This window comes from Solanum verrucosum, unplaced genomic scaffold (assembly GCF_900185275.1).
Source record: "Solanum verrucosum unplaced genomic scaffold, falcon-dt-bn FXZP01000261.1, whole genome shotgun sequence".
NCBI classification, from domain to species: Eukaryota; Viridiplantae; Streptophyta; class Magnoliopsida; order Solanales; family Solanaceae; genus Solanum; species Solanum verrucosum.
In genome coordinates this window covers 15,981,998-16,005,917 of record NW_026019969.1, presented here as the reverse complement: position 1 = coordinate 16,005,917, position 23,920 = coordinate 15,981,998, and the positions used below count along the sequence as shown (strand labels likewise).

General features: G+C 34.9%; 3 protein-coding genes across 3 annotated transcripts in view; 2 read left to right on the top strand and 1 right to left on the bottom strand.

Moving 5' to 3' along the window:
• Nucleotides 1-22,236, bottom strand: part of LOC125815159 (metal-independent phosphoserine phosphatase) — a 156,454-nt gene extending 134,218 nt beyond the window's left edge. The window contains exon 1 of the mRNA XM_049494570.1: nt 22,233-22,236. Within this exon, the coding sequence (XP_049350527.1) occupies nt 22,233-22,235 (3 nt within the window). The 5' untranslated portion in view covers nt 22,236. The remainder of the gene's footprint in view (nt 1-22,232) is intronic.
• LOC125815142 (lysine histidine transporter-like 8) lies at nt 7,978-10,919 on the top strand. Its single transcript, XM_049494545.1, has 5 exons — nt 7,978-8,559; nt 8,639-8,775; nt 9,213-9,643; nt 10,073-10,204; nt 10,280-10,919. Exons 1-5 carry the CDS (start codon nt 8,057-8,059, stop codon nt 10,766-10,768), a joined length of 1,692 nt encoding a protein of 563 aa, XP_049350502.1. The 5' UTR covers nt 7,978-8,056; the 3' UTR covers nt 10,769-10,919.
• On the top strand, nt 19,691-23,667 carry LOC125815144 (L-ascorbate oxidase homolog). The gene is made up of 8 exons (XM_049494547.1): nt 19,691-19,875; nt 20,053-20,162; nt 21,284-21,554; nt 21,796-21,898; nt 21,989-22,334; nt 22,570-22,935; nt 23,020-23,098; nt 23,211-23,667. The coding sequence occupies exons 1-8, from the start codon at nt 19,726-19,728 to the stop codon at nt 23,403-23,405; spliced, it is 1,620 nt and encodes a 539-aa protein (XP_049350504.1). The 5' UTR covers nt 19,691-19,725; the 3' UTR covers nt 23,406-23,667.
• Nucleotides 23,668-23,920: the final 253 nt, after the last annotated feature.

Genomic DNA, 23,920 nt, shown 5'->3' with positions numbered 1-23,920 from the left:
CCTCACGAATAACACTGGTGCACCCCATGGTGAAGCACTAGGTCTGATAAAGCCTTTATCCAGCAAGTTTTTCAGCTGATCCTTCAACTCTTTTAGTTCAGCAGGAGCCATTCTATAAGGAGGGATAGATATGGGTTGTGTACCTGGTAGCATATCGATAGCAAAATCAATTTCCCGTTCTGGAGGGATACCAGGAAGTTCGTCTGGAAATACATCTAGAAACTCATTAACTACCGGAATAGACGAAAGCGTCGGTGGTTCTGCATCTATATTATGAACATGAACAAGATGATAAATACAACCTTTAGTAATCATCCTCCTCGCCTTAAGATAGGAAATAAACCTACCTTTTGGCGTTGCTGTAACGCCTTTCCATTCCCGAACTGCCTCTCCTAGAAAGTGGAATCTAACAATCTTTGTTCGACAGTCAACATTAGCATAACAAGACGCTAACCAGTCCATACCCATAATGACGTCGAAATCGACCATCTCTAACTCTACGAGATCTACAGAGGTCTGACGGTCGATAATTTCTACCGTGCAACCTCGATAACTCTCTTGGCAACAATAGACTCACCAACTGGGGTAGATACAATAAAGGGTCGATCTAATGACTCTGCTACTATACATAACTTCCCCGCAATAAATGGAGTAACATAAGACAGAGTAGATCCAGGATCTATCAAAGCATAAACACAATGGGAGCAAACAATCAATGTACCTGTCATAACATCTGGTGATGACTCTGAGTCCTGTCGGCCGGCTAGTGAATATGTACGATTCTGGCCACTACTAGAACTAGATGCTCCCTCTCTGCCTCTGCCTCTACCTCTACCTGCTGAAGTCTGGGGTCCACGCCCTGTAGACTGTGCTGATGACGAGGAACCTACTATTGACCTGGTCGATTGACCTATACCACCCTGACCTATGGTCGGACAGTTTCTCCACACATGCCCTTCCTGTCCACAAGAATAACAACTTGTGGAACCCTGTTTACACCTCCCAAATGCAGCCTACCACAAGTTGCGAACGCGGCGGTGCTGTTCTAGCCTGGCCTGAGCCTCTCTGCTGATGAGAGTCTGATGCTCGTGAGCCCTCACCTAGGCTTGACTGTCCTTGACTATAAAATCTACTACCCTGGAACTGCTGTGGTGGAGGTCTAGGTGGCCTAATAAAATATCGGGGTCTGGGACCACTCTGAAAAATCTCCCTGCAAACCAGCGGGCCTAGCCCTCTTCTGTCTCTCTCTCTCTCGACCCTCTCACTCGTATACTGTCGATGTCGGCGATCCTCTATGCCCTGTGCGAAGGCCTGAATCCCCGAAATATCCATTGTATCATTTAGCGCAGCAGTAGAACAAGCCTCAATATAGTCTGAGTCAAGCCCTCCCACAAATCTACGCACCCTATCATGCATCGTATCAACAAATGCTGGTGCATATCTAGCCAATGAATCAAATCTCAGCCCGTACTCTCGGACACTCATGCCACCCTGTCGGAGGTTCAGAAACTGGTCCACTCGGCCATCCCTAATCTCCGAGCAAATAGTGATTTATGAAGGCTTCTGTAAAGCTATCCCAAGTTGGTAGAGATGTATCTTTTTCCCTAGATCTCTCCCAACTTTCATACCACAATACTGCAACATCACGCAATCGAAATGCTGCTAACTCAACTGACTCAGTCGCTGAGGCATGCATGACTCTGAAGATCCTATGAAGCTGATCAACAAAGTGTTGAGGGTCTTCTCTCCGATCTGTTCCTGTAAACTGTGGAGGATTCAAGGCAAGAAATTCACGAACTCTCGAACTTCCGGGCCCTTCAGAAGGTCCGGCAATATCTGGCGCAACTGGTTGGCACTGTGCAGCTTCTAACTGTGCTAACATATATACTGCACTCTTGAAATCCTGATCAGATGGAATAGGAGGAACTAGAGGTGGTACTGCTGATGGAGTCAGAAGTCCTGTAGCCGTCGGAGGCTCCTGAAGCTGTGGAGAAACTATAGGGGGCTGAGAAGATGTCTCCCCCGGGTCTCACAATGGGCTGCCTCCACCTGTGGTACCTTGCCAGTACCCTCGCTTGCAGTTGTATCTAGTTCTTGGCTACTGGTAGTCTGCCTGGTATCAGTCATCTCTATCTGCATGCAAATCTCAATTATAAGCCAGAAACATCCACCCTTAGGACACCGTTCTATAGCACGAGGTGAGCAAAAGAAGGATAGTCATTCTAACATGTCTGGTAGCGTTTTGTTTATCGAATGTGGTGCACAACACATTTATAAACAAGACTCTACTAGACACGGCTTGCAGACTCCCTAGGATACGACGTTACTCTGATACCAAGTTTGTCACGCCCCAAACTCAAGGGCGCAACTGACTCCTAAAGCCAAAACTCAGGCCCGAGCCGACCCTGCTGAACCATTTGCTATTAGCGCATGGCAGTCACATGCAATTAAGAAAACAAACAAGTATATCTCGGCTTAAAACTAAGCCCTCGGCCGGCAAGGCCCCTGTCAACAGATCTACAAAAGAACCAGCTACTCCCAAGAGTTTATATAAAGAAATATCCAACTAGCACAGAAGTCCTGATTGGGCCGTCGAGGCCACCATGATATCTATACCAAAACTAAAAATAGGTAAATATCAGTACAATACATCAAACAGCTCACAAGCTTCAGCAAACCAACAACATAGGCCAGCATGGCCATAACGTAGCTATAAACCCCACACACTAGTCTGCAAGCCTCTAAGAGTAGTAAAGATTGGTGGGACAGGGCCCCAGCCTACCCATGAGAATATATACAACAAAAGTTAACAAACCTCCCAACTCTGGCAGCTCCGGAGGAAAGGGGCTGACCAACCGGATAAAAGTCAATCCTGCTGATAAGGAGGTCTACTCGGTCGTCTGTCAGGACCTGCATGCATGAATGCAGCGCCCCAAGGCAATGGGGCGTCAGTACAAAATAATGTACAGAGTATGAAAGGCAATAGACTATGATGAGGTATCCTGATATACTGGAATAATCTGATAAATAAATTAAGGATAAGATAATTATACTGACCTGCTTCTAAATCTAAATTTATCAAAAATAATAAAACAACAACCTAACCAAGCCCCCATAAGCTCGGTAGGTACAAACAGCACACAAGACCACCTACTCAGGCCCCCATAAGCCCGGAAGGTGCCAATCAGTCTGTATACCCCTATCGGTAGTCTCCTAGCCCCGCAGGCAGTCACATAGCCCTCTTAGGCATCAACATAGCTTATAGACATCTCATAGCCCTCTTAGGCAATATCATGGCCATGTAGGGAGTACATAACCTTCTTAGGCTTCAATATATATCCCTGTAGGCAACTCATAACCCTTCTAGGCATCAATATAGCCCCGTAGGCAACTCATAACCCTTCTAGGCATTAATATAGCCCCGTAGGCAACTCATAGCCCTTTTAGGCATCCATACAGCCCTGTAGGAAGAACATAACCCTGCTAGGCATAGATCACATTCCTGCAGTTAACAACAATAGCCCAAAGGCAACAATAACAATCCAACAGCTAAAAGTGAGCAATTTAGTTATAGGCAACTTATACAGTTAGCCTCTAAGTCATGTCCAACATACGAATGTTACTACTGAATAAGAATCCCGATAAGAAAGGATTATACGCACTAGAGCAACCAACAATCAACAATGATGGCTACAAGTATACAACGATAACATTTCAATTACATTGTTCCTAAGCTTTGAGGAACATGCCATAGGAAGAGAATAGCCTTAACATACCTTTTTCGCTAAATTCACGTCGCCTAAAGACTTTAACTCGTAACTCCCTCGATACTACAACAAGGTAGGACCGTAATCAACACATAAAATAAAAGATACCATGACAATACAATAAAAGATATGTGTTTCCGTCGCAAATTGCTATTTGGTGCTTATAAAAGCTAGAGTCGATGAAAGAAGGGTCTTACCTCGATCTTAGCTTCGTAATTCACCTCAAAACCTTTAAATATATTCAAACCCCTGCTGTCCCAACATTAAAATGTGATATGCTACGCAATCGATAAAACAAATTATACCACGATGATGAGCCCAACGCGTAGAACAACTTTCGTCAAGAATTTACGTCGAGAAAATCGATATTTTACTTGATCCTAAAAATGGGTTTCTATGTTTTCTCTGTATAATTATCTTAAAAATGAAGAAAAAACGTGAAGAAGAAGATATATACACTTTCCACCGACCTAGGGCCCCACCTCACGCGCCTGCTTGCGCAGTCCCACGAAAATGCGAATATCTCTCTATTCTTAAGTCGTATGAATGAACGGTTTGATGCGTTGGAAACTAGACTCGTAGACCTTCGATTCAATAGTTTGTGGGCCCCATAACTCTTTATAGATTGGGAGAAAACCTCCAAGACATTTGACCTAAATTTCAGAGAAATCTTTAAGAAGGAAATTATGATAACTTCCGCCAACTTTTATTTTGCCACTTACCTAACTTGAGATGCAACACCTGAACACTTAAAATAGGACATACCACATCATTCTTAATTTATTACTCACTCTCCTTGTCTTTCCACGAATATACGAGTTAATTTAGACGTTTTGAAAAGTCGGGGTGTTACAACTTTAGTCAGAAATTATATTGTTTATATATGTCAAATTCTGACGTAGTAATAAAACGCGTATATTTGAATTAAATAATTTTTTGTTCGAGCCTCAACACAATATTTTATTTTATTTTGATACCAAGTCACTTGCACACACAATTATTCTTGCATCAAACAAATACATTTATTCTAGATTATTAAATTTAGTTCACCTAAAGAATTCTTAAATATTTCTCAAGTTTCTTAATTCTTATTATTACAATTTAAATCAATATAGCGTTCTATATATAAATAAATTATTTATTTATATTTGAAATATATATGTGATTAAATAGATAATAATTGTATTTATAATTTTATCCAATATAGAATATACTTTCAAAAAATTATTTTGTTTTCTTTTTTGAATTTGATTGTGTGATCTAGACTCGTTTGTTCAATTAGTATTTCACTTTGTACACAGTAATTTGTATTATTTTTTATATTATAAAATTAATGCAACAAAAAATATCTTGATTGTTTGTATTTGATAAAATAATGGAATCGTTGATGCAGAATTATTGGACTAAACAAAATAATATTCAACTCACTTATTAAAAAAAAATATTCTTAAATATTGTTGATAAAAAAAATGTCCTTTTGACAATCAAACCCAAAAGACAAACATCCTAAAGATCAAAGCAAATAACGTTTCAATTGTTATTTTTTAATCATTCATGTCTAATATGACTTGTCCGATTAATTTAATTAGATTTTTTTTTGTTTTTCATCCGGTGTTCGATATCAACATCGGAGCAATTCGGATTCGAACTGAAAAGTCCTACATTAGAGATAAAGCGTCTTCTAACAAAGGCGACTCTGTACCAAGGAGGCTCGAACTCGAGACCTCTTGGTTAAAAATGAAGAAGTACTTACCAGTTACCACTCCATCACAACCCTTGTTGATAATTTAATTAGATTTGTATTATAACATACTCATCAGTCATCAGGAGGAATTTTAGCATGAGCAAAAGAACTTTATTTACAGATATTTCGAATTTAAGATTTTTAATTAAGAATAATTTTTTTCTACTATTATAACACTATATAAATTCCCTTAATTTCGTCTAAAGAGTATTCATATTCATATGTAACTCTAAAATTATCTCTTTCGAAAACAGTTCACATTTCACACCACCATTAATATATATTTTGACTTTCTTATTATTGTAATTTCATTTTCCAACTAAGAATACAGCATTCACCTACCTTTCTCACAAACACTTTCTAATAGTATATTCCTATCTATGTCAAATATTAAATTCGTTCGCATCCACTATAATATAATTTGGTAAAAGATAATCATTGAATGGGAGCTAGGTAAGAAACCACCTTAATTATTTTATTTTAGTATACCATATTTCGCATCAACTTTATGGCCAACACCTTATCATTGGTGTTTATAGCGTTTTTCCTTAGTGGAAATTAGATACTCCATTAAATTTACTCAACGTTGGTGTTTCCTCAAGGAGATTTAATTTTATAGTCCATCACAAATATTATTTTAGTTTATGATTCTTTTGACAGAAGATCAGTAAAAATAGCATAAGAGTATGTAAGAACAATACAATGCAGTTTTTATAGGATTGTTTTCTTCTATTCAATGATAAAAATTGACATAAGAGATTATTTCCTTGGTCCTTTAATTTTTAGTGGATAACTCTCTATGTACAACCTTGTTAATTGGACATTTGGACTAAGTTAATCACATTATCAGATGTAAGTTTTTGCCTCCATCTTTTTCGATGAACTTTTTTTTTGTAAATTTATTTTAAGTTTTCTGTATACATATTTAGTTATGATTCCATAAAAACTACTACTCATATACTTTTTACTTTAGGATAGTAGTACGTAGTTGCTATCCTAGCTAAACTCAGTGGCGGAGCCAGCCAAGATTTTTAGTCTATCCTAGCTGAACCCCTGAAGTAATATTCCTAGCTACTATATATTATCACATTTCATTTTTTGGAAAGTACTATACAAATAATTCGTTAGTAACATTATTTTATTATTTGATGATTAACTCATTTTGATTTTTAAAATATGGTGATTAACATAGAAAAAACGTTTTGTTCTCTCTTTTGATTTTTAAATTAAATATTTTAAGAGACAAAATTGCGCTCCATAATTTTGGGAAAATGTCTTAAACTGAGACTCCTAGAAAACAAGAAATTAGCGACAAACAAAATTTCATAGCTAAACAACAAAAATCTCATGCTAATTCAATTTAACTGCGAATTATAACAAAATTCATTTAGCTAGAAGCTATTTAGCTATTGATTACTTACAAATTCGTAGCTAATTTTCTATTTTCGTGAAACATAATTTGGAATGGAGAAAATAAACGATAATAAATATTGATTTTTTACGAGATCTAAAGAAAATTGGGGTTTATATATATATATATATATATAATTGGAGGTGGAAGTATTATAACTAGAATTCGAAAATAGGACGGAGAAATAATTTAGTAATGCGTGAAAGGACCAGGAGAGCACGACTAGCTTGGACTTCAATCTCTCTCTCACACACACATACTATTTGTATATTCCAAAATGGCAACCATAGTAGGTCATGAAATAGGAATCTGTTTGTTTCATGCATGCAATATAATGACTGGCCTTTAAAAACAAATAAAAATGTAAAGCAATAATTCATCAGTAGTCTTAATTAGCTGAGAGAGGCGTTAGTGGACACTTGTTATTATTGTCCTCATGCTTAGTTGATTACCAACTACTACCAAGTTGCCTTTCTCATTTCCGTGGTAGGCCAACTCCAAGTCAAAATCAATCCCATTCATATAAGAGATAATTATAACGAATTATTCTTAGAATTTAAGCTACATATATAAAATTAACTAGTAAAATAGATTTGTACAATCACAACGTTACTTAATTAAATTATGTACTGTGATTAATGCTTTTATAAGAATAAATAAAATTAATTAATGGCCACTTGAATTGAATTAAAAAGGTAAAGCAGCCTATTACTATATAATCAAATAAAAACAACATATAGACCTACCTATCTATAATACTAATTTAATTATTTGCTGTGCCAATTTAATATGACCCTAGTTGTCATTCAAAATGTTATCAGAATTTTAATTTCTTAATCATATCGATCTTTAAGAATTCAAATGAAGGGAATAATTAATATGAGAACAAAAGCAGCCAAGTTTGTCAAAGTGTAACAGGTTGGGTTCGTAGCTACTTCCTGGTTAGACCATAGTCAGTTTCTTAATTAATTATATGCCATTTTGTCATGTTGAGACTTTCTGGTCAAATCATCCCAACTAACCACTTATTATGTTCTTATATAAATACCTCCATCCATTTCTTATGCAATTTAAGCATACACAAACTTGTATCTTATAGTGATCTCTTGTAAGTTTGTGACTTTTCTTATAAAAATGGCTGGTGTTGAAGATCAAGTTAGTTCTTTACCCAACTCGTTACCGATAACGCCACGGACAGCTCCAATGTTTCATCATGATGATCAATTCGGCTCTGTACCCATAACTCCACGAACGGCGTCTGTAGCACAAACGCCGTCTATACTATCATTACCCATAACTCCACGGACGGCTCGAACGCCGTCGATAGTATCGTTACCTCCTTCACAGTTTCACTCGCCATCTCTTTCTCGATCTCCGTTACTTCTCACGGGAGATCATGCTACAAATAAACCCGTTAAAACTCCAAGGTCACGTGGATTAACCCCGCGTTTCATCACTCCTTTGGGTAGTCCTCTTAGGAAGGCCCTTAAAATGACAAGATTGGATCCACAAGACGCGTGGTTACCAATCACCGAGTCCAGAAATGGAAACGCATTCTACGCTGCCTTTCATACTCTTTGTTCTGGGATTGGTATTCAAGCTCTTGTTCTGCCTGTTGCTTTTACCATACTTGGCTGGTAATTTTTTTTATATACATAATATTTATTAACCAACTGATTGATTTATAGTAACTAATTTTTTAATTAATTTTTGCAGGGCTTGGGGTATTATTGGCTTAACGGTGGCATTTGTATGGCAGCTCTACACTCTTTATTTAATGGTTCAACTTCATGAAAATCATGAAACAGGACTACGTTACAGTAGATACTTGCAACTGGCATGCGCAACTTTTGGTAAGTAGTATCATCAAATTTAGGTACTCTTTATATTACAATTATTAGATCAAATATACAGGAGATGTGACAAATGGATGGGTGCGATCAAACTTGATAGATCATGATTTAATCTGTATAAAGTTTGCTTGTGTCAATGGCCTAAAAGGTCAAATAACGTGAATAGTATTTCCCTTTTGTTTATTTTACATTTTTACTTTTGAAAAAATAATAATATGAAAACTATGACTGCGGGCGGAGCCTTAAACCAACTTAGGACCGAGCAAGAAAATTACGTTATTTATACATACATGATTAAAATTATTTTTATGTGTTGAGGGATCCTCCTTAGTGAAAATCTATCTTAGCTCCCCTATGACATGTTAATTTGGTCATCTCAATTAGTACAACAGAATATAGTTAGATAATTTTAATAACGTTATATTTTTGATGATCAGGTGAGAACTTAGGGAAACTAAGTTCAGCGTTTCCACTGGGTTATCTGTCAGCGGGGACATGTTGCGCGTTGATTATTATAGGCGGCTCAACAGCGAAGCTATTATATGAGACTTTATGTGGGGCAACGTGTAGTAATCCGAAGCCATTGACTGTTGTTGAATGGTACTTGGTGTTTACATGTGTGGCAGTGGTTTTAGCTCAGTTGCCAAATTTGAATTCAATAGCTGGAATATCTCTAATTGGTGCTCTTACAGCCGTTGGATATTGTACAGCACTATGGACGGTTTCAGTTGCTGAGGGTAGGCTACCTAATGTCTCTTATGAACCTGTCCGAAAGGGAAGCCAAGTTAATAAGATATTTGATCTTCTTAATGCTTTTGGCATTATTGCTTTTGCTTTCAGAGGCCACAATCTCATACTTGAGATTCAGGTAAAACTAAATTTACTTTTCACATATATTATAATCTTTTCAATTGGGTGAGCTAGCCATTATTTAGTTTACAAGATAAACTCAAAAAAGATAATTGAAGATTAAACAAATTTAATTGTTCAAGTGGGTTGAGGAATTTACCTAATTAGGCATAGAAAGTCGTCAAGAATATATTTTTATTTTTACTACATGAAGTTAGGTACCACCAAATTCATGAAAAGCATACAGAAGAAAGTTTGTTGTTGACTTTGACTTTTGCTGACCTTTTTAGTTGGACAAATTTGAAAATTCTTACCAACCTTTTGGTTGAAACTTAAAAAGTATATATTAATTTATTTACAAAGGTAAACGTGACATAATATGTAAAATAAATATACTCATTTTTTGACGATACATATGTATATAACTTAAACTCATTGATTGATGCAGGCGACAATGCCTTCGAGTGAGAAGCACCCATCGCGAGTGCCTATGTGGAGGGGTGTGCAATTCGCATATCTACTCATAGCAATGTGCCTATTCCCTCTTGCAATTGGTGGCTACTGGGCTTATGGTCATTTGGTACGCATCTTAGACTCTTGTACAAATTACAATATTTGTAGTAAATAATATCAATAACAATAAATTTATTTTCAGATTCCAGCAAACGGGAGTGTGTTAACGGCATTATTTGCATTCCATAGCCAAGATGTTTCGCGATCTGTGTTAGCTTTAATAAGTATTTTTGTGATAATAAATGCGGTGAGCTCATTCCAACTGTACGGAATGCCAATGTTTGACGATATGGAATCAGCTTACACAACAAGGTGCAAAAAAGCATGCCCGTGGTGGCTCCGTTCGATATTCAGGGCAATCTTCGGGTTCGTGTGCTTCTTCATTGCGGTGGCTCTTCCATTTTTGGGTAGCTTTACTGGGCTTATTGGAGGAATTGCTCTGCCTATTACATTTGCTCATCCATGTTTTATGTGGCTTAAAGTGAAGAAGCCCAAAAAGTACTCTCTAAGTTGGTGGGTAAATTGGGGACTTGGGCTTTTGGGAATGGGCTTAAGTGTGATTTTGATTGCTGCTGGTTTGTATGTGGTTATTGACACTGGTGTTAAAATTAGCTTCTTCAATCCTCAGTAACTAGTATGAACATGCGAAATTAATAGTACTGAAAAGGTTGGTTTGAACAACAATTTAATTTATTGTTATCTTACTTTGAGTTGGTAGATTTTGTTGTACTTCTTTATGGAATTTCAAGGAATAAATTAGTAAAGAATTTCTTGATTCCAAATGGGCATGTGTTTTGAATATATATACTTTGCACTTACTCTATAGATGAAGTTTTTATTTGAAATAAGGTGCAAATTCAAATCGTAACACGAGTGGGAATTCATGAAAAGAATATTATCATTGTATATGAAAAATACAATATTGAGACTAATTACAGAAACTAACCTGTAAGCCTAAATCACATACCACTAAATAAGGCTCTATTCATTCATACAACAACATGCCAGTGTAATTTCATAAGTGGTTTTAGGAAGGGTTGGATCTCGAACTAATAAGTGATAGTTTAGGTATGAAACTTACACTTTCAACAGTTAATAGTTTAGGTGATTTTTGACATTTATCTCTACGAAACGTCTCTTTCTTCACAAGATAGAAATAAGGCTGCATACACATCTTTCTCTCCCGTGGAATAATAATGAATAATGGATATGTACGTCATTGTTGGTGTAGTATTAAAATGTGAAGTAGAGTCGTCCAATACACCTTGTAATTTTCCATCTTGTTTGAAGCAATGAATGTGTTGCAGGTCCCAAACCTGGTCGCTGTCAAGATTCTTTACATTTTATAGTCCAATACTACCCTTGGCATTCTTCCTTAAAACACATAAAAAAAAGGAAACCATTGGGCCTTTGCTTTACACAATGTAACGTACGACTAAGGCATAAACAAGAATATTTAATTAAAGACATGGTAATAAATCTCAATTTGTGTTAACAGTCCAAACCGACATTTCATTTCTTTTTTTTGGCTAGGTAGCACCAATAGCCGAGACATTCCCAAATCTACTAGTATTTGTTTCGCCTATATAAACAGTGTCTTGAGCATGCCTATATATAAGGCACAAAAATTCAGTGAAAGCACAATTTCAAATTCAAATATCGTAACTTGTAGTAGCTAGTCAAAGAGAAAATGGCAGAGGAGACAATGAACAAGGGTACTAATGATGGTGGATGTGGATTGTTCAAATTCATGGGAAAAAAAGAAGACAGGGGTCACCACAATGACACTGTCAATGTGGAGGAGAAGCAGAGCCTCATGGAAGCACTTCATCGCACTCACAGCAATTCTAGCTCGGTAAGCTAATCTACTTTAATAAGTCTTGCTGAAATTTTAATTTGTTGCACAAAAATGCATGAAAGAAAAGTAAGTTTCTCTGGTTCTTTTTTTTTATTCTTATGTTTGATAACTTGAAATTTCAGTCAAGCGATGATGAGGAAGTAGAAGAGGGCAGTACTAGGGAGAAGAAGAAGGGACTTAAAGATAAGATGAAAGAAAAGATATCCGGTGATCATGATCAGCAAAAAAGCGAATTCATTCCCATGGATAACTGCCCTGCTCCTCACGAAGAAGACTAGAAAATAGGATTTATGGACAAGATCAAAGAAAAACTTCCAGTCACCACAACAAGACTGATCAACAAGTAGCAGCTGCTCATACTACTTTAGATGAGCAAGATAATGGAGGTGAACCAAAAGATGAGAAAGAAAGGATTGCTTAACAAAATTAAAGAGAAATTGCCACAAGAACAATGGTGACGAAGAGAAACACAAGTCTAACTGAAATTATGATGAATTAATCCTCTAGCTTATGCACTACATTCAGATTGCAGTTAATTTCACTTGTATTAGTCTATGTTTGAACTTTGAAGTAGTGATGTGATCCTTGTAACTGGCCTCATGTGCCATTGATTTTCTATTGTATGTTTCAATTCCAAGTAAATGAAATTTTCTATTGTATGGATAAAGTATGGATGTCATCTTTCCTAGCATTATGATACCTCACTTAGCTTATCTATTACTCCTAACAAAATTTGTTTATAACACAATAAAGTAATTGTTGACACCCAATTTTGACCCTCCCCAATATAGATTAATCATCGAGTTTCTTCAATTTTAAACGATCTAAAATAATTAGTTTTATAAATTTCAAAAATAGTTTGCAAGTTATCTTAAATAAGTTTTGTCACTTATTATAATTTTTAGACAATATTTATACTTCACATATTTATGTATATAATTAGTATATTTTATGAATATTCAAAAATCATCTCAAAAATATTTTGTTTAATTAAATATTTGGTTAATCGGTTTAGTTATATAATAGTTTAGGTTTTAAATTGTTTAGTTTATAATTAAGTTAATTATTTTATTCCGTTGATGTTAAGAAGCTCATTAATTAATTTATATAAATTCGCCTTGTTTAAGTTTTAGCTAAATTCATCGATTAAATTCGATATGGTTACCTTTGAAATTTATTTGGCCTATTGTTTAATTACAATTTTAGCCAAAATCTATCAAATTGGTTTCAACCCATCTTAAGACCAAGTTTGGGCCACCTTCAGCAGCCCAATACCAATTAGCTGAAATACCCAACCCATTCCCTTTGTCCAGCAGCTTTTCCTATTCCCTTTTACTCGACCCAGCCCACTCTCTTTACCTCCGATCCGGCCCATTCCAAAGCAATAGAAACCCAGGATTAGGGGTGTTCACGGTCTGGTTTGGGTCGGTTATTGGTCAAAACCAAAATCAAACCAACTTAATCGATTTTAAAATTATCAAAACCAAACCAAACCGAACCAAATATAATATACATTTATCAATTTGGCTGTTTTCGGTTTTGATTTGGTTTGGTTCGGTTATTCGATTATTAATCATACATAAAAATAAAAGAAACAATTCATTCAAAACGTGAAAAACGTGACAACAATCCATTCAAACAAAAAAATGGTTAGAATGACTGACATTACAGAACTTTCGATCATTGAATTTACTGAATAAAACTTCAAAATTCACTATTTTGGCATAGAAGGAAGAGACAATGACATTTTCAGTTCCACAAAGAATTTCCATAGACACTTGTATACATGAAACCAATAAGAAAAATATTCTCACCTTGGATATTTTTTCTTTCATAAGTAAATTACAAATAAATTTTGATGAAACACATATAAAATCTTTAAAATTGTTTATTAATATAATATATCATGTATGTATAATAATAAAATTTATGTATATAACTTGTTGGTTCGGTTATTTCTTCGATTTTTTTCGAACAAAATCATAACCAAACCAAACCTAAACCCAAATTAAATCAGTTCATTTAATCGATTTGAATCGATTTTTATCCAAACCATGAACACCCAGGACATTCACTTCCTCAACGTAACAGCAGCAGTAGCGGCGTCTTCACGATGCCAACGGAAAGCAACTCTAACGTTCACAAGCACAGCGAAGAGTACACGGAAAACAGCATCAGTGAGCAACGGTCCCAAACGGCGTCCGATTCCAACGTCAAAATAGACGGAAAGCAAATCCAACGTCTCCTTCCTCAGTCTAGTACTGTCCTTGTGCAGAGAACTCGGCGATTGCAGTCTGAGGCTCGTCCTTGTGGCTTCGAGATTGAGCCACGTAGCACGAGAAAGACGAGGCGATCGATCGAAGCCGTCCACACTACCCCCTTCGTCCGGATTTTGTGGGAATTTGGTTGAATTTTCGTACAAGCAGCAGCTTTTCCCTCGTCCTTGGGAAGATTTTGAAAAAAAGTTTGAGTTGGGGATTTTCGATTTTGCCCCTGGTGCCTGTCCGTTTTTCATTCTTTTCCCCCCAAATTCTTGAACCCTAGTTTCCCCTATAAATACCCCCTTCTTACTCATTGTTTTGGAAAAAAGAAAAGTTCGGGAAAAATACTAAGAATCAGCTAGTATTAGAAAGGAAGAAATATACGTAAACCAAAGTTTCCGAAGCCGTAAAGAGACTAGAAATCTCGATTTCGCTCAGTCTTTGCTATCGTTTGCTTGTTTGTTCAGCCAAGTTCTCAAAATCGCACTTTAGTGGTGTCGGAAGAAACTCGTCCCTGCTCGTTCTGTCTCGGTTCTGTTGCCCTTGAAAAGGTGATACTCATTCTGGCTTATGTCTCTTTTACTTTAATTTGATGACTGCTTGATCTTGGGCTGCATAGAGGTTTCGAAATGTTTAGATTTTTGGAAGCTTTTAACTCATTGTTGGTTGCAAATCAGTGGTAGAGCTTGTTTGATAATCTGTGGTTGTTGTTTGTTTTCGTTTTCAAGATGGCTTAATGCTCATTTGAGCTTGGATTGCTATTTGTGTTCTTCTCGATGCCGCGGCTGATGTGCTCGTTTTAAGTTTGGTTTGTTCACTTGTCAACCACCATGCCTCTATACTATCCCTGCTTGCTGAAATAATATTCTCATTTTTGACTATACGTCCCCAAGTATCATAGAAGTCATTTCGTTATTTTCCTTGTGTGTTTTTTAGTATAGGTTGGTAATTTTAGTTCACTTTCTGTGGCTCGTTTGTTTTGGGATCATTTTGTAGTATGAAATTATTAGACCTGTTTAGTACTTGACGATTACATGTGGCTTGGATTCGTCCAATCCTTCTGGTTAGCTGATGGTTTTGTCATTAACTTGAAAGAGTTCTCTTGTCAGCATGAGCATGGCTTTATACTACTCATATTGTTCCTGTCATTTTAGTTCCAGTTCTGTTCCATGTTTTCGATTTGAAGTGGTATGTTGGTCACCTTAATACCGTGTTGCTATTCATTCCATCTCGCATCTTACAACTTCATATAATTTTTCTTGGGTTCTCTGTGACTCTTATTTCGAAATTTTTGTCTTGCGATCGTGTCAATTTTCATGCTTGTTGTTTGTAGCTTCTTGAGAAAATAGGGGTGGCCACTTTGTTCTTAAAAAGAGGGACCTCTCATTTCTGTAGATACTTTTTTTTATTTTGGGTTAAATACCACCTGCTATATTTGTTCATAAATGTTGTTTTAAGGGTTCAAAAGGTATTAGAGTGTTTCCTTCCAAATTACTTAAGCTACCGATTGTAAATTAGCTAGCAATTTAATTTTGTTGTGTTTGTGGTCTGTTCTTATAGTATATATAGAAAAGGAGTCCAGAATACTTGGGTTGATCTTTTTTTGGTATGCCAAATGCATTTCTCGTCGGTGTGTGAATTCGTGAATTAAACTTTATTATTGTTTGTTGCTGTTATGAGGTTGCATTTAGACGAGTATGTGTTGCATAGTGCAGTCAATCTCTCATCTGTTTTGAGTTCACTTCAGCAAAGTCATCTGGATTCCTACTTAGTATAGCTTGTCTTGGTGCATGTCTGATTATAATGGAAGTTTGAATGTGTTCTTTTCTCATGTCATCGGAATTTGAATTCATACTAATATTTCCTCTTTTTCTCTGCTGTTTGTAAACTCTACCGAGTCCATTGTGCATTTCGGATGGGCCATAAAGGCCCCAAGTTCTCTTGTACCTCAGTCAGCCACTAGGGCAAACTACGAAACTGGTATAGAGGTTGAAGGCAGCAAAATAAGGCAGGAAACTGAATTTTCATGCTCCAAAAAGCCCCAAAAAGGCCAGATACTTGCTGTTTACAGCCGGCCGGGGATACGATATACAGGTTGCAAAAAATGCAAGAATACAGGTCCGATGAAGAAATACAGGTCAAAAGCTGATATACAGGAAAAATGTGGAACTATGGACCTAAAATATGGCCTGTATACAGTGGTATACATAAACGTATACACTGATTTTTGAAGGCAAATGGGCCCAAAGCTTAGGTAGTTTCCAGCAGGTGGAAAAATGGGCTGAAACCCAATGAAATTTTCAGCAGGATTGACGAAGAATTCATGATTTTTTATATTTTTTAGAATTAGGATAGGTTTATCAAAATTTGGAATTCAATACCTCCTCTCTTATTATTATTATGTGTAATTCATGTTTGATTAACTAACTTCATTTGTTTTTATGGTTTAATTTAATTAAGCTTTCCAGGATAGTCTTTCTTGATTTTGAAATATATATTATTTACTTATTTATATATATTTTAATTACATATAATTTATTTTGTCTTGATAAGAATTATGCCAAATCTTTCCTTTAGAAGTAACAAACTAAAATTATCTTTCTTTTTTCAACTTAATTAAAATTTTAAAAAATAGTTGAAAAGTCATTTTAGTTAAATTGTCGGTCAATCGCTAGTTAGCGGATATTTTGAGGGCCTAATGTTAATCGGAATGTATATTGAATTCATTTGAATTATAATAAGTTTCTTAAAAAGCAACTCACTTTTTCGAAAAAATTGATTTTTCTTCAAATCAAATAAAGTTGAGTTTATTTTTCGAAAAATAATACATATCATTTTTAATTTTTTCGAGCAAAACAAAAGTATAGTTTATTTTTATATTTTATATGTTAAAGAAGTGTGAACATGTTTTCAGTGAAGTCAGATTTCCGATACTGAAGGTGAAAACTGTAGCCCGACTAGTTGTAATAGGGCCTGCAGCCAGATCAACTGTCCTCTCTATACATTGAGAATGGCCCAAAAGTTCAGCAGGCCAGGCCATAAAAACTGCACAATTTTTCTCCGGTAAAATTTTAAAAATAGCCAATTTTGTAATCCATGATATTTCAAACTTAAAAAAGATGGAATTCGATCCACAAACATCGGCAGCAGGAGTTTGACTTAAGTGCAAAATCCATGACACTATTTTTAAATCTTTCACTTGTTTAAGTTTGAAATTCATGGTAATGCTATTCTGTCAATATCTTCCACATCAAAAATGTTTATTTTTTAACGAAATTTTGAACATTGGCTATTTCTCAAAAATCAGTGGCTTAAGCCATACAAATTTTCACAAAAAGCAAATCGACAGTAAATTTAAGTTTTATATTGAGTTACAAGTTAAAATTAATTTACTACTCTAAGGTAAATAAAAGGGAACAATAATAACAAAGGAAGAATGGAGAAGCTAATTCCCATGCATGCATGTTTTCATCATCAACGTCAACCGAATTTTTTTCTCAAAAAAAGGGAGGCAGTTTGTAGTTGTAATGTAGTCACAAAATTAAATAATATTTACGTATGGAATACGCACAAGAATTCCGTGTGTCTCGTCAATAATCACGGATACACCAAAGTTTCCAGCCTTATAAAACAAGAAAATTAAATAGGAACTAAATTTATGAATACTGATAACGCGGCATGCATAAGACTAGAAACTAGAAGAATCAAATTATATAAAAAAGTTGCATGCCAGCTTTACTGTTCAAACTCACTTAATATGATAACAATATTTATTTTACTAATGCACTCCTAAAAATATTCTGTCATTATAATGTTATAATATATTATGCAAATTAGTTTCATTAATAAGCTACTATTCGTACATGTTCATGCATTATTTTAATTCTACAAGTAACTATGTATACTAGTACATATATCAATTAATCGCTTCAAAATAACATTAAATAACTTGTCTCAGTTTTAATATACTATTCTGATATAAATACAAATATGTTTATCTCGTCAATAAAAACAGATCTAAGATTTTAACTCATGAGTTCAATCTTTCTATTCTTACCATTGACTTTTAAATTTTTGAATTGTGAATTTATAAACTATTAAAATTTTAAATTTTTATTTTTTTCCACATGGATTTTTATGTTGTTTAAAAATATTAAGTTACATTTAATATGAACATAATTACTTATATTCTCCATCTCATTATTAACACTTAAAATTCATAAGATTAAAATTCTGACTTCGCCTCTGATTATTTCGAACTCAGATGTGAAGAAAAATTATGTAATAATTTTATTAAAATTGCAGTAACCCAATATTTTAACATCATCCACCTCTAAATTATTTCTATTATTTATACTCAAATTCAGTGTTAAGTAACTTTAGAAAGTTAACTTAAGGAAACTCTATGCTCGAGTGTACGTTCAGAAGCTTTAATTTGTAGTCTAAGGAACTCAAAGTGAGTAATCAATATTTTCCATCACACAAGTATAAATTTTATATATAAACAAGATCTAGACTTATCCACCAAACAAAGTAATTTAATTAACCTTTATGTAGACGTTAATTAAAGTGAAAATTATGAATATGCGCATGAATTGATTACGGCTAAGTAATAGCTAAAATTTGTTAGATTTGTTTTTAATTTAGCAATCTAGCACATCGATCCATTTTTACAAACTAAATGAATTACTAATAACATGAGTTTTAACGCCTGGATTGAAAATTGTAATTGGTACTCCTAGTAATTTTTTGGACTTCTTCCAAATAGAGTATACAAAACAAAAAGACCTAAGAATTTTGGGATATTAGTTTTAGACAAGTCTAACCTATATAATCACAAAATTATAAATTTAGTCCTATAGACTGGGTCCAACACGAGCATTTTATTTTATTTTTTGTTTGATTTCTCATCTATGTCCATTATTCGTACTGGAAAATTTCACTTCAAGCATAAAACACTCTTTATAAAAAGCAATTTGAAAAACTCGACCTCTAATCATAAAAATGAATGAGTACTTATTACTCCTTGATAATATTTTTTCTTTTGATTTCCACTCAGGGTTTATTGAAAAATTTAACTTGGATAATTATAAAACGTTGTCTGTCAGAAACTATTCGGAGCAACAACATCGAGACTACGGAAGAAAAACAAGTGGAAAGTGAATGCATGGTGGGGTCAGTTTTACAAGTAAAAGAGAGGATGAAGAAACTCCCTTTTTTGGTTGAGTTAGTTATACTACTAATTACTCAATTCATACTTATGCCAGCCTGGCATGGCGCAATGAGGCGTGTTTTCCATTCTGTTACTAATAATTAACTTTACGATATATACTTCTTTTTCTTTTCAAATTCCATACGCAAACTTCAAACTTCCATCTCTTCTATATAATATATAATATATATACAAACAAATAAACTCTACATTTCTCAATTTTCCTATATATATTTGTTACTTTCAACGATCATCGAATGAGGTCGGAAAATGGAAGAAGGTGGTGTTGGATTGCGCTACTACTGGCGCTGTGCATGGAAGGTGTAGTAGTTGCAGAGGATCCTTACAGATACTTCGACTGGAGAATCACTTACGGCGACATATATCCTCTTGGTGTCCCCCAACAGGTATATATATATTTTACTTAGCTTCTCCCAATTTTATTTTATATATATAATTAAGGATATTTGACGAGATCTATACAAACTTTTGATTATATATATATATAATAGTTTGTGAGTTTCTAAACGTACGTACGGTAAAATTAAAACTGATTATCAATTATACTTTTGGATGATGAACAGGGAATTCTGATAAATGGGCAATTTCCGGGTCCTGATATACACAGCGTTACAAATGACAATCTCATCATCAACGTCCATAATGACTTGCCTGACCCTTTTCTTCTCACCTGGTATATTTCTATCACCTTTTCTTTTTTTCATATATAAAATATATTGATAGTGTAAGTATTCGTTATATATAAATTAGGTTCCATAATTAAACATCCTTTTATTCTCCTTTGCATGCATATATTTACTTATGAAATGATATAGCGTCTCTTTGACACATTCTAATATCGCCGGATAATTAGAAACACCCTTATTGTTGTTTGTACACAATGATCTTACCTTTTACTCCGTGAAATAGACGTTCAATTTTACACTTTACAAGAATACTGTAGATCATGACTTAATACTAAATATAGCATATCTATGTAAGTTTTCGTAAATGAATTTAAGCCTATAAAAAAAACTTGTTCGGTTTAATAAGTGGTTTGTTGGAAAAGTAGTCCATGACGAAACGTCAATTAGCATAAATGAAGAAACATAAGGGTTTCCTTGTGTATGCTACTAATTTCTTCATTTTCTCTTGGCTTCGCAAGAATATTTTACATACATCATTTGAGACATTTTTGATGAGTTGAAAAAATAGTATATTAATTTCTAAAATAAGACATGGGCAATAGATGTTATCAAGTATTTGACTTTTTCAAGATGAGGAAAGTCATAAAAAGCCGGCAATAAGTTAAGCATTAACTAGCCGCATCTAGACTCCAGGGATTATAAGTTGTTCTACCCTATAACTCGCATAATTTTTTTGTTTGTTAGGCACCTAATGTAATAGCCAGTTTGGACAAAATTTCAAATTTTGCTTATTTTAAAAGAAATACTTTTGGAGAATATCAAGTTGTGTTTAAGTACTAATTAATTTGATTTTATTTTGTTATCAATATTAGAGCAACAATACGAGGAGAAGCTATCTTTTTAGCTTATTGAAAACAGTTTCTGATACTACTATTCAAAAACACTTATTTCCCTTGATCATAGATATCAACTCTCTAAAATAAACACTTTTTAACTTCTCAGAAACATGGTCAAATAGATCATAACACCCTGACAATTTTAAAATCTGTTGTAGGAAAATATGCCAAAGTGGTAAAAATGAACCAAACTATAATTGGATTTAGCAGTACTAATTAAGGAGGATCGTAATACGTTATACTAATTTACTAGAACAAAATTTACAATGCAGGAATGGAGTCCAACAAAGAAAAAATTCATTTGAAGATGGTGTATATGGAACAACATGTCCCATCCCTCCAGGACAAAATTTCACATACATAATGCAGGTGAAAGATCAAATTGGAAGTTTCTTCTATTTCCCATCACTCCAATTCCACAAAGCTGTTGGTGGATTTGGAGGAATTAGGATTCTCAGTAGACCAAGAATTCCAGTCCCTTTTCCTGAACCTGCTGGAGATTTCACTATTCTTATTGGAGATTGGTACAAAACTGATCACAAGGTAAATTAATCCAACATCATTTCATTTCACTTATAAAGTTAAGGAAAGATAATTTCATTTTCTCGTAACCAAACACCAGAAAATGACTTATATTACTCGTACAAAAATATTGTGTTGAAAAATGACTTCTGTCACACTAAAGCACCTTAATCTTGGCATATATATTTCCTTAATAAGGAAAGGGGCTAAATTTAGTTTGTCTCGAGGATATTCGAGTTGTTGATTTTGGATATATTTGCAGGTATTACAAACAATTTTAGATCGTGGAAAGAGGCTTACATTCCCTGATGGCATTCAGATCAATGGCCTTGGTCGTGATGGTGCAAAATTCACTGTTGAACCAGGTATGCCAAGAAACAAAATGGACTCTTTCTGTTTCAAGAACCATTTCCACCTGTAGAATAATGAGCTGAAAATGGGTGATAATTTACCAGGGAAAACATACAGGTTAAGAATATCCAATGTGGGACTTCAAAATTCACTCAACTTTCAAATTCAGGGACACAAAATGACGTTGGTTGAAGTTGAGGGAACTCACACAATTCAAACTACATTGTCTTCTCTTGATGTACATGTTGGCCAGTCCTACTCAGTGTTAGTCACTGCAGATCAGACTGCTCAAGATTACTACATAGCTGTTTCCAGCCGCTTCACCACTCAAATTCTCAATTCTACAGCCATTCTTCACTACAGCAACTCGAGAAAAACTGTTTCTGGACTACCTCCTCCAGGGCCAACCACTGATATTTCTTGGTCCCGAAATCAGGCGCGTTCTATCAGGTACAACACCCTTCTTGAATTTTTTTTTGTTGAAGTACATGACCATCTCATCAATAAAATTTTAAACTGTCAGAGAGAGCACACATTGACTTACTAAGCTATATCATGCCTCAAATGTCCTGCACGTTTAGACCTGTTTTTCATCTGTCACACACTTCAGCATTTATTTTTCAACAATGCATGTGATTCGGTTTATTCTTAAAATTATGAAACTAGTTCTTTCTATGATTTCCAGGACTAATCTTACAGCCAGTGGGCCAAGACCAAACCCTCAAGGCTCCTACCATTATGGTCAGATCAATGTCACAAGAACAATAAGACTAGCCAATCATGCTGGCTTAGTTGATAAAAAACAGAGATATGCAGTTAATGGTGTATCCTTCATTCCAGCTGATACGCCGCTTAAGTTAGCAGACTATTACAATATCGATGGAGTGTTCAAAGTTGGAAGCATCCAGGATAAGCCTGCAGGTCGAAAAATTCACCTTGACACAGCAGTTATGGGAGCAGACTACAGAGCATTTGTAGAGATTGTATTTGAGAACAGAGAGAACATTGTCCAAAGTTGGCATCTTGATGGATACTCTTTCTTCGTCGTCGGGTAATTACACCTGAACATCTCAGTCTATACACAAAAAATTCATGCACTTAGTTACTAAACAGTGACATACTGTAATTTTCACAGGATGGATGTAGGCAGATGGAGTCCTGCAAGTAAAAACCAGTACAACCTTATAGACGCAGTTTCACGCTGTACCACACAGGTTAGAATCAAATAATCAATTCATTAATTACTCAATATTATGTTTCATAATGCCATCTTTCTAACTTCTGAATACAAAGCACAAAATGTTAAGTTTTTTTTAATCTTGACAGGTTTATCCAAGATCATGGACGGCAATATATGTGCCCCTGGACAATGTAGGAATGTGGAACCTGAGGAGTCAATTCTGGGCAAGGCAGTACCTTGGCCAACAATTTTATTTGCGAGTTTATACACCAGTTAAATCATTCCGTGATGAATATCCTATTCCAAAGAATGCTCTGCACTGTGGTAGGGCCAAGGGTTGAGCCATAAGAACATTATAGTTCTTCCAAAGACCAAGAAGAAGCACTTACTAATACTTCACAAAAGAAAAAATAAAAAGCCCTTTTGTCATCTTTTCATTGTTGCTAAGCATTTATCACTTCCAACTATTTTACTAATCCATTCCCACACTGTAATTTGTATTATTGCTTATTAGAATTCAGGCATGTATCTAGCATTAGTGTTTGTATTAAGTCACTAATTATGTATAATGCTGTTTAAAGTTCCCCACTTACAAATAATAAGTCTCATAGAGTTTACACATCATGTGTTCCCTGTTAAGAGGAATGGGTAACTGTCACCGAAATAATTAATTGATAACTTCATCAGGAAAAAATACTAACCATCTTCAATGTAGAATAAGGCCAACAATAAAAACAAACATATAAAGACATTTCTCACTTGCTTCTATCGTAGTAACAAGAACTTCTCAATTTGCTTCATAAAGCAATAATAGAAATTTCCTCAAGACAATTATAAAGAGACAAATAATCCAAGT

Bases quoted from the DNA above. Each gene is read 5' to 3' on its own strand.
- LOC125815142 (XM_049494545.1), top strand. From the start codon at position 8,057: ATGGCTGGTGTTGAAGATCAAGTTAGTTCTTTACCCAACTCGTTACCG. The intron at 8,560-8,638 runs GTAATTTTTTTT...TAATTTTTGCAG, and splicing joins GCTTTTACCATACTTGGCTG to GGCTTGGGGTATTATTGGCT. The intron at 8,776-9,212 runs GTAAGTAGTATC...TTTGATGATCAG, and splicing joins ACTGGCATGCGCAACTTTTG to GTGAGAACTTAGGGAAACTA.
- LOC125815144 (XM_049494547.1), top strand. From the start codon at position 19,726: ATGAGGTCGGAAAATGGAAGAAGGTGGTGTTGGATTGCGCTACTACTG. The intron at 19,876-20,052 runs GTATATATATAT...GATGATGAACAG, and splicing joins CTCTTGGTGTCCCCCAACAG to GGAATTCTGATAAATGGGCA. The intron at 23,099-23,210 runs GTTAGAATCAAA...TAATCTTGACAG, and splicing joins TTTCACGCTGTACCACACAG to GTTTATCCAAGATCATGGAC.